The sequence below is a fragment of the Pseudorasbora parva genome, chromosome 20 (assembly GCF_024679245.1).
Source record: "Pseudorasbora parva isolate DD20220531a chromosome 20, ASM2467924v1, whole genome shotgun sequence".
In the NCBI taxonomy this organism is placed as follows: Eukaryota; Metazoa; Chordata; class Actinopteri; order Cypriniformes; family Gobionidae; genus Pseudorasbora; species Pseudorasbora parva.
The window spans coordinates 38,483,498-38,501,500 of record NC_090191.1 but is presented as its reverse complement, the minus strand read 5'-3'; the positions used below and the strand labels follow the sequence as shown (position 1 = coordinate 38,501,500).

At 37.3% G+C, this 18,003-nt stretch overlaps 1 protein-coding gene across 1 annotated transcript; it reads right to left on the bottom strand.

Moving 5' to 3' along the window:
- Positions 1 to 2,056: 2,056 nt before the first annotated feature.
- On the bottom strand, positions 2,057 to 17,057 carry c20h12orf56 (chromosome 20 C12orf56 homolog). Its single transcript, XM_067426812.1, has 13 exons — positions 16,541 to 17,057; positions 11,686 to 11,872; positions 9,646 to 9,733; positions 6,414 to 6,774; positions 5,539 to 5,627; positions 5,281 to 5,425; positions 5,111 to 5,199; positions 4,768 to 4,857; positions 4,590 to 4,686; positions 4,385 to 4,459; positions 2,618 to 2,695; positions 2,282 to 2,460; positions 2,057 to 2,200 (listed from the first exon to the last, which is right to left on the bottom strand). Exons 1-13 carry the CDS (start codon positions 16,835 to 16,837, stop codon positions 2,086 to 2,088), a joined length of 1,890 nt encoding a protein of 629 aa, XP_067282913.1. The 5' UTR covers positions 16,838 to 17,057; the 3' UTR covers positions 2,057 to 2,085.
- Positions 17,058 to 18,003: the final 946 nt, after the last annotated feature.

Genomic DNA, 18,003 nt, shown 5'->3' with positions numbered 1-18,003 from the left:
TTTGGTTTATAACAGTAAAATCAGTTCCATTAATTAATTAAATATATATTTTTAGTAATTAATATTTGTCTATTTTGGCAAAAAAAAGAAAAAAAAGAAATATATATATTATTATTATTATTATTATTATTATTATTATTATTATTATTATTATTATTATTATTATTATTATTTATTATTCATTATCTTTAGGGAGTTTTGTATAAGAAAGAATCCCATTGTGAAATATAAAAAAACAGGTTAAATATCACTAAATATTATAACTGTGTTTCATTGCAATCTAGCTGAAATTGTCAACGTTTGCTAAACAATTTTTATTGTTTAAATTGTATATTTAAAATGTTTAATTGTATTTATCATACATAAAATGCTATTAAATTAGTCAGCAATTTTTCCCCCAAACAATATCATAGAATCCATTTAAATACCAATACATAATTTTAAACATAATGGAAGTTGTGTTGTAGTGAAAACGTTCATAACGTTTAATTTAAAAATATGACAAAAATGACATAATCATGTGATGCATTTAGCCTATATACACTGTTGCAATGTATGTATTAAGTCTACAGGGCCAAAAGTGCTCATAGTTACAGACACACATTCAACAATTTGGGTTTATAAAAAATATTTATTTTTTATTTGAGGCCTTGAAGTACATAGAGTTCCTGAAACTTAGTCTTATGGAGAGAGTGCTTCCAAACAAAAAAAGCAAACCAAAATAAAGAAGTGCATTCGTACCAGTAGCATTACTTACAGTGAATGTATGAAGATTCATATTTAGATGATAATACTGTGATCAATCTCATATATTAGAGTGGTCTGACAAACCTGACTTTGTTACTTAAAAATTGCCATTAGACAACCATCTTTTTAGATTTATATATAATAAATAGTTTTATATATTAAATGTTCTGTAATGTTCAAGTATTATGCATTGACTTCCCATTAAATCTTTGATGTTTTACACATATTACTGTGATTATAATCCTGAGTGTAGACAAAGGCGATTTGCTAAACAGAGTGGAATCCTGCAGTCTCTGTTCAACACACAGTAAGACACAATAAAAGACTTGAATTCAATCTTAAAGTGCAGCATATTTGTTCAAAGGCATATTCGCATATCAGAACACCTGTGCATCTGTGCATCTTGTTTCCGCCACAAAATAAAAACAAAACAAAGGTAATTGCAACAATTTAGATTTTTTTCTCTCGATTGCAAGTTACATTTTTTCACAGTTCTAAAGGGGAAAAAAGTCAGATTTGCAAGTTATAAACTCAGAATACGATAAATAAAGCTATAATTGCAAGATGGAAACTTGGAATTGCGAGAAAAAAGTTGGAATTGAGAAAAAAATTGAGAAATTAATTCAGATTTGCAAGAAAAAAGTCTCGGAAGATACAGTCTCGGAATTGAGAGATATAAACTCGGAATAGTGAGACAAACTCAGAATTGAAATATGAACTTGGAATTGCAAGATAAAAGTCAAAATTGTGAGATAAAAACTCTGAATTTCGAGGAAAAAGTCGGAATTGTGAGATAAAAACTCTAAATTTCGAGGAAAAAGTCGGAATTGTGAGATAAAAACTCTGAATTTCAAGGAAAAAGTCGGAATTGTGAGATAAAAACTCTGAATTTCGAGGAAAAAGTCGGAATTGTGAGATAAAAACTCTGAATTTCGAGGAAAAAGTCGGAATTGTGAGATAAAAACTCTGAATTTCGAGGAAAAAGTCGGAATTGTGAGATAAAAACTCTGAATTTCGAGGAAAAAGTCGGAATTGTGAGATAAAAAACACTGAATTTCAAGGAAAAAGTCGGAATTGTGAGATCAAAAACACTGAATTTCAAGGAAAAAGTCGGGATTGTGAGATTAAAAACTCGAACTTGTGAGAAATAAAGTCACAGTTTGCGATATACAATCAAAATCGCAAGTGAAAAAGTCAGAATTGCAAGAAATAAACTCGGAAAACATTACAATTACCTTATTTAATTTTTACATTTTTGGGCAGAAACAAGCTTCCATAGTTTTTATAATGCAGAAATAAGAAAACAGAAAGAAACAGAGCAAGCCGGATTCACAGAGCTCAGGGTCTCTGGAGAACCAGACTGAGGAGCTGAGAAAGAAGACGCTGGGCGGGCTGACTGATGGGGTAGTGATGGGGCAGTTTGTCCTCCAGCCCTGACGTCTTCACGTAGTACCTATAAAAACAGATATTTTTAAAAATATGGCAGCACTGTCTTAGCCTGAAAAAACTTTTCTTGATGAAGCTCATGAAGAACCTGAACTCCTCCTTGAATCCTGTCCTGATGTACTTGCTCAAACAGGTGCTGTGCTGTAGACAGGCTAACAGAACATGGCATCGCTGGTACAAAAGAACCGCCTGAGATGGGCTGACCGGACACTGCGGGCCTGAGAGAACCAACACCACCTGCTGGGCCTGATATCCAACAAACGGGAGCTATGATAGAGATGATGGAAAGACCACAGACAGAATTAAAGACCACATTAGCTGAAGCTCTAAAGCGAGGTACGTTCAAACATTCGTTCTGATATGGGCATGTTAATCATGTGGATTTATACAAATGTGCATGAAAATGAAACGGTTATAAACTTACTAAGAATGGGTGAGGCTTAAGCAATCGAAACACCCAGCCAATAGTAAGGAAATGTCCCAGAGAAGTTGTACGACTAGCCTTTGAAACACAAATGAGACAAGTAAAGCTGATTAGTGTTATGTATATATATATATATATATAGTAAATAGTGTATATGGTGATATCGAGCCTAGGAAAAATGACATCTTCACCCTTATAAATATTACTGAAATAATATTGTTGTGCTACAGTAATGCTTAAAGTCAATTGTTTTTATTTATGATAACACAATTAAAATTGTCAATGCCAATGACATAATTTTTGCCGAGCTGTCATACAAAGATTGTAAGAATTTATGTTGTAGTCAATGTATGCTTTTTCCTGTGAGCGTTTTGTTTCCCTATGCATTTTTTTGCATAGTAAATTGAAACCTGTAGATGTAGTTTGGCTTTTTTGGTCAAATAATTTTGTCAGATAAATACCTTAACCAAGTTTAGAATTTTGTTCCTCCCTCATAATTAAATATTGTCCCCATATTGTGATGGTTTAAACAAACATATAGTGTCATTAAAGACAAATATCCTCTCCAGTTTTGACCAGTAGTGTGTCATGCCTAACATTAATATTCCTATTATTGTGCTGGTCCCCCTTTTGCTGCCAAAACAGCCTTGAACCATTGAGGCATGAACTCCACTGGACCCATGAAGGTGTGTTACGGTATCTGGCACCAAGATGTTAGCAGCAGATCCTTTAAGTACTTAAAGTTGCGAGGTGGGGCCTCCATGGATCGGACTTGTTTGTTTCAGCACAATTTTGGAGGCCAAGTCAACACCTCAAACTCGGTGTTGTGCTCCCCAAGCCATTCCTAAACCATTGCCCGAGGGCGCATTATCCTGCTGAAAGAGGCCGCAGGCACCAGGGAATACAGTTTCCTTAAAAGGGTGTACATGCTCTGCAACTGCATGCATTCCTATGCAATGTCAAAGTAACATCCACATGGCTGGCAGGACCCAAGGTTTTCCCAGCAGAACATTTCCCAAAGCATCACACTGCCTCCGCCGGCTTGCCTTCTTACCATAGTGCATCCTGGTGCCATGTGTTCCCAAGGTAATGACGCACACGCACCGGCCATCCACTTGATGTAAAAGAAAACGTGATTCATCAGACCAGGCCAACTTCTTCCATTGCTCCGTGGTCCAGTTCTAATGCTCACGAGCCACTGTTGGTGCTTTCGCCGGTGGACAGGGGTCAGCATGGGCACCCTGACTGGTCTGCAGCTATGCAGCCCCATACACAGCAAACTGCAATGCACTGTGTATTCTGACACCTTTCTATCAGAACCAGCATTAACTTCTTGAGCAATTTGAGCTGCAGTAGCTCATCTGTTTGACCACATGGTCCAGCCTTCTCTCCCCACGTGCATCAATGAGCCTTGGCCGCCCATGACCCTGTGGCCGGTTCTCCACTGTTCCTTCCTTGGAACACTTTTGATAGATACTGACCACTGCAGACCGGGAACAGCCCACAAGAGCTGCAGTTTTGGAGATGCTCTGACCCAGTCATCTATCCACCACAATTTGGCCCTTGTCAAACTTGCTTAAATCCTTAAGCTTGCCCATTTTTTAGCACATCAACTTTGAGAACAATATGTTTACTTGTTGCCTAATATATCCCACCCACTAACAGGTGCCATGATGATGAGAAACTCAGTGGTATTTACTTCACCTGTCGTAATGTTATGCCTGATCGGTGTATATATTTGCATATGAGTGAGAAAATGCTGCTTACCTCCTGACAGAGCACAACCACCTCAAACAGCAACGCAGATGCCGCGTCCAGATAGTCCGCCTGAAGACGCTGCATCTGTGATTTAATTATCATAAATTAAATTGAATTGTCATAAATTAATTGATTATGTTCCTCACACTAGGAAGCCAGAAGCAAAAAAAAACCTAAAATATGACATTGTTCCATTGTGGACTGTCTTTTATACCTTAGTAATTGAAGATTTGGAGTCCTTCGCAGAGTCTGGCAGCTGAAGATCCGGATCACACACTAAAGCTAGCAGCATGTCCGCTGTAAGAGCCCCTCTGCATCAAACAGCAACCACATCTCATTTAAATAAGCTTTAATGAGCAGACTGGTATTATTGCCATGGTAGAATCACTTACTGTTTTGACATCAGCATGCTGAGTCTTGTCGGCTCAATCTCTGTTTCCCTGAACATCAGGCTCAATATCTGAACCACTAAAGTGCAAAGCCTGCAGAACATAAGACATCATCGCCTTTGTCTTAATGTCCTCAAAAGCAGCAGCGACTTCAGGCATTACAGAAAACCCACAGCACCAATCATGAAAACGTGCTTGTAAAATGGCAACCTGAGGTCATTACAAAGTACAGCAGTTTAAATTATAAATATGGATAGTTTAGCTTGTTATGAGACTGTACCTAAAGTTACATGTGCATGTGTTACATGACAAGTTACATGTCTGCTTTTCTTATTACGAGGCTTACAGAAGTCTGTCAGCTGTGTGAACTCCTTCCTGATCGCCTTGAGAACTTTCAGCCAGAGTTTTTACCAGGAAAGGATAAAGGTCAGGTGACTGAGGAGAAAATGAGAGAGGAATTAACATTTTTGGATGAACCGTTCCTCTAAAGTGCATGTAAACACTAATGCGTCTTACCCTCCAGAAGAGTTTTTTGATGGTGGGGTTGCGGCATGTGGCCGTGTGGAGCTCCTGCAGTAGTAAATACAGACTCTCCAGACTGATGTTCCCCTGTAGCAGCTCTCCACTCAACTGACCGAACAAGTGACATGTCCGCTCCCAGCTGCAAACGTATTAGCAGACACTTTCTTAGCCTGTGCATTTATATGAACTGCATGCATGAATATGAACGGTTCAGTCAGATACATACAGCATATAGCAAATATATAGCAGTACCTGATCTTGTGATATTTCTGTTTCCGAGGAGAAAAGGAGGACATGCCACATCTCCTCCTGTACACTGGGTCCAGCATCAAAGTTGATCTCTACAGCAAAAAAACAAAAACACACTTTCAGATGGTTTAAAAGTGGAATGAGCAGCTTAAAATGTAACCTTCCTATTGCATTCAGGTTTTGACCTGGAAGAGGTACATAAAAACTTCAAAAACCTTTTGAATTCATTTTTGAATGAGTTTTTGAATGAAAATGAATCTTTAGATATGTGTTAAGGCTGTCAAAATACACATGATGTATTTTGCAATGTAAAATGTAAGAAATATAAACTAAATTTGGGTTCAGGTCCGTCTTAACCCAGAAGTGAACTATGGCTTTACACATCAAATTATGCTGATTTTAGTTAGTTAGGTATGTCTAAAATTACTTCGGTAAAATACATTTAAACAACAACAACAAAGAAACATTACTGGTGTGCAGTAAAGTAAAGTTAAGATTAAAACATTTTTTTTTTACTATCTTATACTTAAAATGTGTGTTATTTGATAATACTTTTTAAAACATAAAATCATCCTTTTAGCAGTACTTTAGCGCTTTACTTTCAAAACCGTGTGTATTTTAAGCTTTATATATAAATATAAAGCCTTGCATAGAATTTTAACAAATGCGATTATATTCTGTGAAAAATTGCCAACATATGAGATTGACTTGCATGTTGACCATTAAACACAAACCCAGAAACTATGACTCACACACACACACACACACACACACACACACACACACACACACACACACACACACACACACACACACACACACACACACACACACTCACTCACTCACTCACTCACTCACACACACACACACACACATACTATGATATAGCTGCTCCAGGAGCTCTGTAGGTGAAGGAATATTCGGGACGATGGAGATACGGCATAAAGGTGCAGCTCTTCCTCTTTCTCATCTTCCTCTTCCTCCTTCTGTTTCTCTGTTGTAGTTCTCCTCATCACTCTTGTCAGGACTGAACCCCTGTGACTGAATGCTAAGGGTTCTTGAACAGAGGTCCGTCGCTGGTCAGTTGTGATGCTGGGGAGAGGAGCTACACTGGAGCTGGAGCTGGAGGAGTGAGTGGGGGAGGTATTAAACAGACTCAGACCCAATACATCCGGGTTTGGACAGGAAGCTGAACGTCTTTTCGGAATGACGCTGCCCTCTTCCTCCAGCACACCATCACTATAACAGATAAAGATATATATTTTTGTTATGGCTAGTCAAAAATTTGAAGGTGATTTAAGATCTAAAGATTGTCTTAAAATAAAGTCTGGTCAAAAGACTATAATAAAATTGTTTTTATTATAGTTTTGAATTAGCTTATATATATATATATATATATATATATATATATATATATATATATATATATATATATATAAACACCAATGAAATTGTATGATTTAAAAGTTTTAAAATTATATTACTATGATAATATTATTATAAAATGTGTTTTTAAATTAAAATAAAAAAAATTAAGATGGCCTAACATGTTCAAAGTCTAAGGAAAATATTAAACTAGACTTCTTTAACCATCTTTTATTTGTCACACAGATGTGTCTGATGACAAAAAATACTTCATAATAAGCTTATCTAAGATAGATCTTTTTTAATCAAAATAGACCTCTTCAAAGAGGTCCTCTGAACTGTATAATTTACTAGGGCCTTTGATAAAGCACAAAAGCAACTTGTTTCATCGCTGCGATCTAGCTGCTCTGACAGACCATATCCAGGAGGAGGCGCTGGCGAGTGACATGTTCTCTGGCACAGAACTTCAAGGTTTGGATGCCAGACAAGGTCCTTCACACCCCATCATCATCCTCCCGTTTCAATCTCCTCTAATAGGATGCAGGATAAAGAGAAAATCTTTCCATGTGCCTCAACATTCTCACAATTTCTCTAGTGGAAATTGCCCACATTTTTTTAGGTTCACTGACCTACTTTTCGTCTTGATGTCTGAAAAATGCTCGCAGACCATCTCTGTACAACTGCACACCACTGATTCAATAAACCCTTCAAATGATGCTTAAACTGTGGAAAAGCTGCCTTTAAATAACGCTTTTAGCACTTCCCATGTGGTTATGTCACGTGTGTCTCTTCAGACAATGGCAAGGGCTCACAAATATGTGCTCAACGTGAACTAATGGTCTCCCTTGGGTAGGATTCGACTGGAGCTGAGAGGCACGTTACACAGAGAAATCACACGTTCACACTGTTCTCAGAACAGTCTCAGAGAGGTTTGATGAAAGCAAACAGTAGCAGTAAGGGCTGGCATCTCCTGTTCTTCGTCTGACCGTAAACACGTGTTGTTAAGCTAAGCTGGCATGTTTTGCAGAGACAAACAAGGTCTTTTAATTGGACATTTATTGCTTGGCGGTTTCTGTCTCATCTTGTGCCCTGGCAACAGTGTGAATGACGCCAATGGCCTCCCCCTCTGCGTCCTCTGCTCGCTGCTGTAAAGTCATGGACCGTCAAAACTGTAAAATGCGTGACTTCACATCATGCTTGCAACTGATGTCAATTTTGGAAACCAAAATTAAACATTTTGGATGTTAAAGTTGTTGTTCAAAATGTAGTTTGAGCAGCAGTGTTATCATCAACTATAACTATTATTTGTCATTTAAAAAAGCTGAAATAAAATAAACTATAAATATTTAATGAAAAATTTGAACTAAATAGAAATTTGAACTTAAATAAGTTTGAAATGAAGTACTAAAAATACTAGCTGAAAATTAAAACTGATAGGCCTATACATTTTTTTTTAAATGACAAAATAGCATAACAAAATTACTAAAAATGTAACTAAAATTTAAATATAAAATAAAAGCTGATTCAAAATTAAAACTGTGTAAATAATACTAAAATACCACTGATGAATATATTCAAATAAACATGTCTACTTCTTCAAACACAAAACGTTTCTAATTTACAAGTTTAGTCTTTCCTTTTTCTGCGTTCATTAAACATGTATACCGTATGTAATGCAATCTCTCTTCTCTCCTCATTTCCTGTTCAGAGGCTCACATTGCAGAGCAACATGCTTTGCAGATTGCAAGAGAAAAGTTACTGCTAAGGTTACGGAAAATAGTTCCAGAATTTACAGTATTTACATCTTAAAGTGCCCTGTCAATGCTATTTTAAAGGTTCCTAATTTTGTTTCGGAATCTCCTGCAATAGATTCATGTGTACAAGGTCAAAAAACACTTTAATTTTCTCATAATACACATTGCAGCATCAGCTCTTTTCTCACAGTGTCTGAACTGAACAGATCGATAAAGGCTAAAGTCTCTCTAAACCCCATCTTTCAAAAGGCTACTCTGCTCTGATTGGTCAGATGGCCCAGTCTGTTGTGATTGGGCTACTCTGCTCTGATTGGTCAGATGGCCCAGTCTGTTGTGATTGGGCTACTCTGCTCTGATTGGTCAGATGGCCCAGTTGGTTGTAATTGGCCGTCTCTATTTTCTAGTGAGTTTTTAGGCCAATGTTCCCTCTCTGTCAGAGTTAAAGGTGGAGGATATTTCTGAGAAAATGAGCTTAATATTACTAAATTATTGTGCTAGACACAGACTACGGTAAAAAATAAAAGAGTCAGCTAATTATTTTCTAATTTCTGATCCATTACATGGTTCCAATTAATATTTTTTGTTGCCAAGTCAGTGGATAAAACTCCATTGTTTATGGAAAACAATTCAGCTTGATAACCTTTGAACCTTTAAATCATTAATAGTTTAGCACAGACAAAAACAATCAATTGAGTTTCTAAGCAACAAAATCACAACACACACAGATCTTGAGCACCCTGTGAGATATAGTGCAGTTCACTATATTGATTCAGAATATCTCCACATTTATTATTGCACCGGTTTGTTTAATATGATCACTGTAGCTCGAGTTGCTAAGCAAAGTCTGTTCGTTCTGAGCACTGTAGAGTTAGAGGCAGTAAAAATCTGCATGGTGGAGATAAAGCACTTTGAATGGCTCATTGTGGTGGTCACAAATACACAGCAGTTGTGTTGGTTGAAAGTGAGGCCGTTAACACTGAGAGGGCTTTACCTCATTGATGTGGGAGAGATTCTCCAGCTGGAGGACTCGGACGGCGCTGAGCGTGTCGACAGGAGAACGTGACTCATTCCTGCAGGATCTTGGGAAAACAGTTATTTCATTGGGTTTCATTTTGACACTTAGTGAATTGAAGATGATCTGAGATGACAAACTGAAATCCTAATGAAATGATCTACTTAAAGGGTTAGTTCACCCAAAAAATGAAAATGATGTCATTAATTACTCACCCTAATGTCGTTCAACACCCGTAAGACCTCCGTTCATCTCAAGTGACAAGAATAGTATAGTGAATAGTAAATAATAGTAATGACTTATATAGTGATGGGCCGAAATCAAAACAATGTTTTTAATGGTTATGAATCAGCGTATTGATTCATGATTCGGATCGCGTGTCAAACAGCTGAAATCACGTGACATTAGCGATCCGAATCATGAATCCATACGCTGATTCATAACCATTCAAAACATTGTTTTGAATTCGGCCCATCACTATATAAGTCACTATTCAGTTTTTTTGCGCACAAAAACTATCATTGTCGCTTCATAAAATTATTGTAGAGCCACTGTAGTGAGATGGGCTTTGTAATGACCTCTTTAGTGCCTTTATGGGTCTTGAGAGAGGAAATGACATTGGTGTCAATGAAGGCCTTTCTGAGCCATCGGATTTAGACAAAAATATCTTCATTTGTGTTCTGAAGATGAATGGAGGTCTAACGGCTGTCGAACGATATTAGAGTAAGTAATTCATGACAGAATTTTCATTTTTGGGTAAATTAACCCTTTAAAATGATTCATAATAGAGAATCTTTTTTTTTGGTCCAGATCAAATGATTATTTTCTTCACTGCAATTTCTACAGCAATAACTTGAATATGCAGAAGGGGACAAAACTTTTGTCCAGAGGCGATATTTGTTTTAAATGACCATACAAGTTTGATCAAACCATCAAAATATGATGCAAATATTATGTTTTTAAAAAATATATTTTAAATATGAGGGAAGAACAAAACACAAAATTTGGCATTAATATGTTTACCTTAAAATAGACGTTTAACTTTTTTACTTTTTCAGTTCAATTTTGCCATTTGCGACTTGGAGCCCTATCATACACCCTTGTGCAATATGACGGCAGGCACAATGCAAGGGTTTTTTGCTAGTTTCAGCCCGACGCACTTATTGTTCACGTCCAGGGCCAGGTTTAAATAGCAAATCGCACCCATCTGTTCGCCTATGGGCATGTTGGTCTGAAAACTAGGCGTGTTCGGGAGCATTGTTAGAGCATAGAGAATGGGAGATGAGACGTTACTCCAAAAACACACCCATGACTTATTAAGAGACTATACAACCCTTTTAGACCATGCGCCTGGCACTCAGACCGTTTTTTCCATCGTTAAACTAGCAAAAGTGGATTCGGACACTCCTTAAGTGCACCATATGTTTGTTTTAACTAAGGTTGAGAATATGTATGCTTTAATTGTGTTGCTTGACTGCTAATAAGAAAAAACAATAAACTATAAATCATATACAACATTTTATTGACCCATTAAAGTAATAGAACAAGATTCACAATGAGTAAATGCTCTTCATTCACAGATTAACTCAAATGATGTATAACTGCCAAATGTCCTTGTCCACAGTGCTGTTTCTCTGAGATAACCTCATTTATCTGTTCATCCTGAACTGGTTAAGCAGCTTTACTGCACGGCAGAGTAAATCTCAATGCCGTAGTGTCAGGCGCAGTTAAGATGGACACAGACTCACAGCTGACACATACACACAAGTCAATGTGGGTTAGGCAGGTGTCAGTACTGCTGCTTCATCTGGACAGGTGAAAGAGCTTGTAGATTAACACACATACCTGCTGTACAGGTCAGGGGCTTCACTAATGCGATTACAGGTTTATCACACTGTCGAGGGAAAAACGGTCTGAATCCTGGGCTTCTAATAATAGCTATGCAGTCATGGTTGCAAACAGTTAATGGATTCAAGATTAATTATTAATTCTCGATTTAATTAAATCGTTTTTTTTTACCCTCCAGAGAATGACGGGCACTCGAGTTGCGTCCTTGCGATGGAGATGGTGGGCATTCTGGCTTATTCTTGCTGGATCCTTTGGGTCTTCTGCTCTTTTTCCCAGTATGCTTTGCAGTATAAACAACACGAATATGAAGGGAACGCTCACGCTCCTGTCCACTGAGAAAATCAGGCAAATCGTTGATCTGTGAGGAAAGACAGAGATTTGTGTTGACATTGCTCTAACATAGATCTATCTAATTACATTAATGGGATATCACCCAAAAATGTAAATGATCTTATAATTGACTAACCCTCAAGCCATACTAGATGTAAATGACTTTCGTCTTTCAGACGAATACAATCTGTGTTATATTAAAAAATATCCTGGCTCTTCCAAGCTTTATAAAAGAGTGACCTGAGATTTTGAAACCCAAAAAAGTGCATCCATCCATCATAAAAGTAATCTATATGGCTTACTATAAGCTTACTATCAACGGCTATATGCAAGTCGAGTTCCAGCGGAGGAGTGACCTCTGACCCAACGAATGACATACTGACGAATGCTGAACCGCAGCGGATAGAGCAAAACAACCGGTCACAAATTAGAAGTCTAAAACAAGGATTTCTTTCGATATAAGGAAAGGTTGCTTGAGTTTGTTGTTTGAACCGCGAGAGGCGTCTACTCTTTAAGCTTACGCTAGATGTCACACGTCAGGTCAGAGGTCACTCTTCTGCAGGGAACTAGACTCAAGTACAGCCACAAATGGAAGCCAGTTACTATGGTTCATAAAATTAAAAAATATGGATATTTTTCTTATAAAGATGCATGGCTTTACTTCAGAAGGCCTTTATTAACCTCCTGGAGCTAAGGATATATTTTATGATGGATGGAGGAACTTTTTTGGGCTTCAAAACCTCAGGTCACTCCCATTATAAAGCTTGGAAGAGCAAGGATATTTTTTTATATAACTCTGAATGTTTCCATCTGAAAGAAGAAAGTCATATACACCTAGGATGGCTTGAGGGTGAGTAAATGTATGGGATAATTTTCATTTTTGGTTGATTTTTTGGGTCATTTTAAGCCAATTCACACCAATAACTATAAAGATTTTGTCGTCTGTCGCTCTAATTGCTCAAGCTCTTTAAAGTCAGGTGGATTCTGATTGGCTGTCAATGTTTTTATCATTCATCATCTGGAAAAAATTGCTCTGAAAGCAATTCCAATGTATTGTTTGTCTGTGCCGTCATCGTTATTGTTGTGGTTTGGACTCTGCTACTCTTTTATAAGAACATTTTTTAGAACTACAGGGAGTACAGAATTATTAGGCAAGTTGTATTTTTGAGGATTAATTTTATTATTGAACAACAACCATGTTCTCAATGAACACAAAAAACTCATTAATATCAAAGCTGAATATTTTTGGAAGTTTTAGTTTTTAGTTTTAGCTATTTTAGGGGGATATCTGTGTGTGCAGGTGACTATTACTGTGCATAATTATTAGGCAACTTAACAAAAAACAAATTTATACCCATTTCAATTATTTATTTTTACCAGTGAAACCAATATAACATCTCAACATTCACAAATATACATTTCTGACATTCAAAAACCAAACAAAAACAAATCAGTGACCAATATAGCCACCTTTCTTTGCAAGGACACTCAAAAGCCTGCCATCCATGGATTCTGTCAGTGTTTTGATCTGTTCACCATCAACATTGCGTGCAGCAGCAACCACAGCCTCCCAGACACTGTTCAGAGAGGTGTACTGTTTTCCCTCCTTGTAAATCGCACATTTGATGATGGACCACAGGTTCTCAATGGGGTTCAGATCAGGTGAACAAGGAGGCCATATCATTAGATTTTCTTCTTTTATACCCTTTCTTGCCAGCCACGCTGTGGAGTACTTGGACACTTGTGTGATGGAGCATTGTCCTGCATGAAAATCATGTTTTTCTTGAAGGATGCAGACTTCTTCCTGCACCACTGCTTGAAGAAGGTGTCTTCCAGAAACTGGCAGTAGGACTGGAAGTTGAGCTTGACTCCATCCTCAACCCGAAAAGGCCCCACAAGCTCATCTTTGATGATACCAGTCCAAACCAGTACTCCACCTCCACCTTGCTGGCGTCTGAGTCGGACTGGAGCTCTCTGCCCTTTACCAATCCAGCCACGGGCCATCCATCTGGCCCATCAAGACTCACTCTCATTTCATCAGTCCATAAAACCTCAGAAAAATCAGTCTTGAGATATTTCTTGGCCCAGTCTTGACGTTTCAGCTTGTGTGTCTTGTTCAGTGGTGGTCGACTTTCTGCCTTTCTTACCTTGGCCATGTCTCTGAGTATTGCACACCTTGTGCTTTTGGGCACTCCAGTGATGTTGCAGCTCTGAAATATGGCCAAACTGGTGGCAAGTGGCATCTTGGCAGCTGCATGCTTGACTTTTCTCAGTTCACGGCCAGTTATTTTGCGCCTTGGTTTTTCCACACGCTTCTTGCGACCCTGTTGACTATTTTGAATGAAACGCTTGATTGTTCGATGATCACGCTTCAGAAGCTTGGCTATTTTAAGACTGCTGCATCCCTCTGCAATAGATCTCACTATTTTTTGACTTTTCTGAGCCTGTCAAGTCCTTCTTTTGACCCATTTTGCCAAAGGAAAGGAAGTTGCCTTATAATTATGCACACCTGATATAGGGTGTTGATGTCATTAGACCACACCCCTTCTTATTACAGAGATGCACATCACCTAATATGCTTAATTGGTAGTAGCTATACAGCTTGGAGCTATACAGCTTGGAGCTATACAGCTTGGAGTAAGACAACATGCATAACGAGGATGATGTGGTCAAAATACTCTGCACTCCCTGTATATTGTTAGCGTTAAACAGGCCTTTAGTGCAAGAAGTGGGAATGAATGAACATTTAATTACGTCTAATCACCAATAATCAATTAGCATCATTAATATAATTTATATATTTGTATATATAAATGTAGTGTATTCCCAGCCCGCAGAAGGCTGGGGATCATGCCGTTGCTCCTAAGAGATCAATTGCTTTTCCTTGTTAATTCTGCCACTGTGACATTTACATGCTTCATCCGTCTGTCTTTTACAGTCTTCCAGTGCTGAAACATTCCATGACTCATGCTTTGAGCTGTGTAAGTGCATAAGCTTACCAAACAAACCTTCTTTAAGCAGTTTAACATGACAGGATAAGTAAACGTCCTCACTATTATTAGCATTGTCTTGTCACCACTGTTTAGTAGACGGTCATGCTTTATCTGACATTTACAATACACTGACTCAACGGTGAGTGATGTATGATTTAAAACTGATCAACAGATAAGTAAATAATATTACATAATTATTAATGGCCAGCAATTGATTGAGGGAATCAGTCATTTAAGTTTAATAAATATTCAAATAATAAGTCTATTGCCATGTAAAATGCTTTAAACAGGGAGGGTTCCCACATTTCTGGGCTGATTCATTTCCATGATTTTCCAAGACTTTTCCATCATTTGTGATGACTGAATCGGGAGATCGCTCTCACAAAGAGTAATTTCTAGCTTAAAAATGGGTAACGCTTTATGTTACAATGTCCTAGTTACACGTTACATAGTAATAATTATAAATTATTGATTTTTACACGCAACTACCCCTACTCAGTGCTAATTACAATGTAACATGAACACTTTAAAATAAAGGGTTGCACTTGCATTGTTACAGAGTAATTATATATTTTAACACTGAGTGACATTAATTAACAACATGTAGAGTAACACTTTATTTTACAGTGTCATTGTTACATATATTACATGCAGTTACTGTAGTAATAACAATAAATTATGCATATTGACATATGCAGCTAACCCTAAACCAAACCAAACCCGAATCTGGTTATACTTTATTTTAAGGTGACTGTGTTCCAGTGTAATTATGTATTTAAGTATTATAAGAGTAATATTTATTAACTACATGTACTTAGGCTAGGATTAGGGATTGGTTGAGAGTTAGTTATATGTAATTATGCATAATTTACTGTTTTTACTATGGTAAGAACATGGAACATATGTAACAAGGACACTGTAAAATAAAGTGTTACCCCCTAATCCTAACCCTATGTACATGTATTTTCTTAATATTACTCAGTGCTTAAATGTATAATTACAGTGTAACAAAGACACCTTAAAATAAAGTGCAACCACATGTATCGGGTTAGGGTAGGATTAGGGTTTGGTTTAGAGTAAGTTGCATGTAATTTACCCCATAATTTAAGTGCATGTAACACATGTAACAAGGACACTGTAAAATAAAGTGTTACCTAAGGTTTTATTCATTTTAATGAGTTCTCCAGGACCTTTTAAATGTACCTGCTATTTCCAGGTTTTTCTGAACTGTATGAAAACAGTTCTTAAGAGTAGTATGGCCAAGTTAAATTATGACAGTGAATTGTGCAATAAAGAGTTTTTGAAATTGTGCACATTAAAAAATAACTATCTTTAGTTTTATTTACTATTCCACTATTCTCTAATTGTGCAAATACACAAAGCAGGGCGGTTATATAGTGTCTATATTGCTTTCTGTTATTGTTATAATACTGATGTAAATATTGCATTCTGTTATTGCGCTAATTGTGTTATACTGTATTATGCGCTTGTGTTGTTTGAGTAAATGCATTCATCAATTTACATGCAAATGTGGCAATAAAGCACTCTATATCAATAGATGAAAAAAACGACAACATTATATATATATATATATATATATATATATATATATATATATATATATATATATATATATATATATATATATATATATATATATATATATATATATATATATATATATATATATCTTGCTCTCTCACCAGCTCGATGCTCGTGACGTGTCTGAAGCTGAGCGCCTCTCGCAGCGCGCGCGGAGGAAACTCGCTCAGATACACGCGCTCATCGGTCAAGATCACATGCATGAAAACCTTCTTCACCGACTCCGAGACCACCACACACGGCTCGTACACGCGGATCCGCTCGTACACATCCCGACTGGTGTTTCTCTTGAGGAAAGAGTCCAGTTTGCTGTTGTTCTGGCAGAGCAGCCCGTCCGCGCTGGTTCTGGCCATGGAAATGCCACCTTTAACACCACGCTCCCTCACTCTTCGTCCCATATCCCGGGCATGCTGTCATGTTAAATGCAATGCATAAGTTACCAATACATTCATTCATTCTTTCCCTTGCGTGTTGTCTGTAAGGTGTATTCTCGCTATGTGCCAATGAGCGGAGGTGCGCTCTCGTTGCGCATGCGCAGCCACCCTTATAAATAGTGCAGCATGGCTTGGCTTTGTTATTAGGTATAGATACAACGTGCAACAATAACAAAAGATTAAAAAATAAGAAACGTTATATCTGATTAAATTGATCAAATGTGTTGTGACAATCTGCTTTTGTGTTCCAGGTGGAAAAGGGGGTTTGGAAAGACTCGTCGGTGAGTAAAAACTAATATTATTTATTTGACTGAGCTACTCCGTATATACCATATATTGTATAATAATGTAGAAACAAACGATACCCTTTTCATTTGAGGAGGAAAGATGGGTGTCTAAGATTAGATCGCGGTTTAATTGTTATGGATGCAATTCTGCCACCTTGTGGATATAGAGCCAGCCAAGTCAGTTTTTTGAGCAAATGTTTACATTTCTGTGGTGTGAACCTGATCTGTTAGACATTATGCCAAACATTACAGCTTTCTTATGCACCTAAGTCATCAAATGTGTTTTAGTATAACTGTAACGTGCAAAAAAAGCATTTAGTATTTAACAATATATTTTTCAAACTTGTCAAGATTTTATTACATTAACATTTATTATGTACTATAATTATAAAAAGCAATCCACCAAGTAATTTTGCGTTTAAAAGACATAGATGTCCAAACACAGCCCTGGCGTCTAGGCTAAAACAAGGCAAAATTTGGACTGTCAGTGAAAATTTCACAGACGTCTAACCATAGCCCAAGAATAGACTAGTCATCTAGAACATGTCAAAGAAATTAAACCAAACGCCTTGTTATCTCTGGTGACTTTATGATTGAATATCACACTTCTCGCAAGTTATTTTGGCAAAACTGGCATGTAACCAAATTCAAGGCTATTTTGGCTAGAAGTAAGTTACTCATAGCTGGACACTATATGGTCTATAGTTAACCGAGACGGTGACATGACGGCTATTGCTTGCTGGGATTCTTCCTATTTAACCTGCAATAGACAGGACATGGCAAAGCTGGAAACGATGAGCTAAATTATTTGACAGTCGACATTTGAAAGCTTCAGCACAAGTA

Bases quoted from the DNA above. Each gene is read 5' to 3' on its own strand.
- c20h12orf56 (XM_067426812.1), bottom strand. From the start codon at position 16,837: ATGGGACGAAGAGTGAGGGAGCGTGGTGTTAAAGGTGGCATTTCCATG. The intron at 6,775-9,645 runs GTAAAGCCCTCT...TATCTGTTATAG, and splicing joins ATCTCTCCCACATCAATGAG to TGATGGTGTGCTGGAGGAAG. The intron at 4,460-4,589 runs GTATAAAAGACA...ATTAAATCACAG, and splicing joins CCAAATCTTCAATTACTAAG to ATGCAGCGTCTTCAGGCGGA.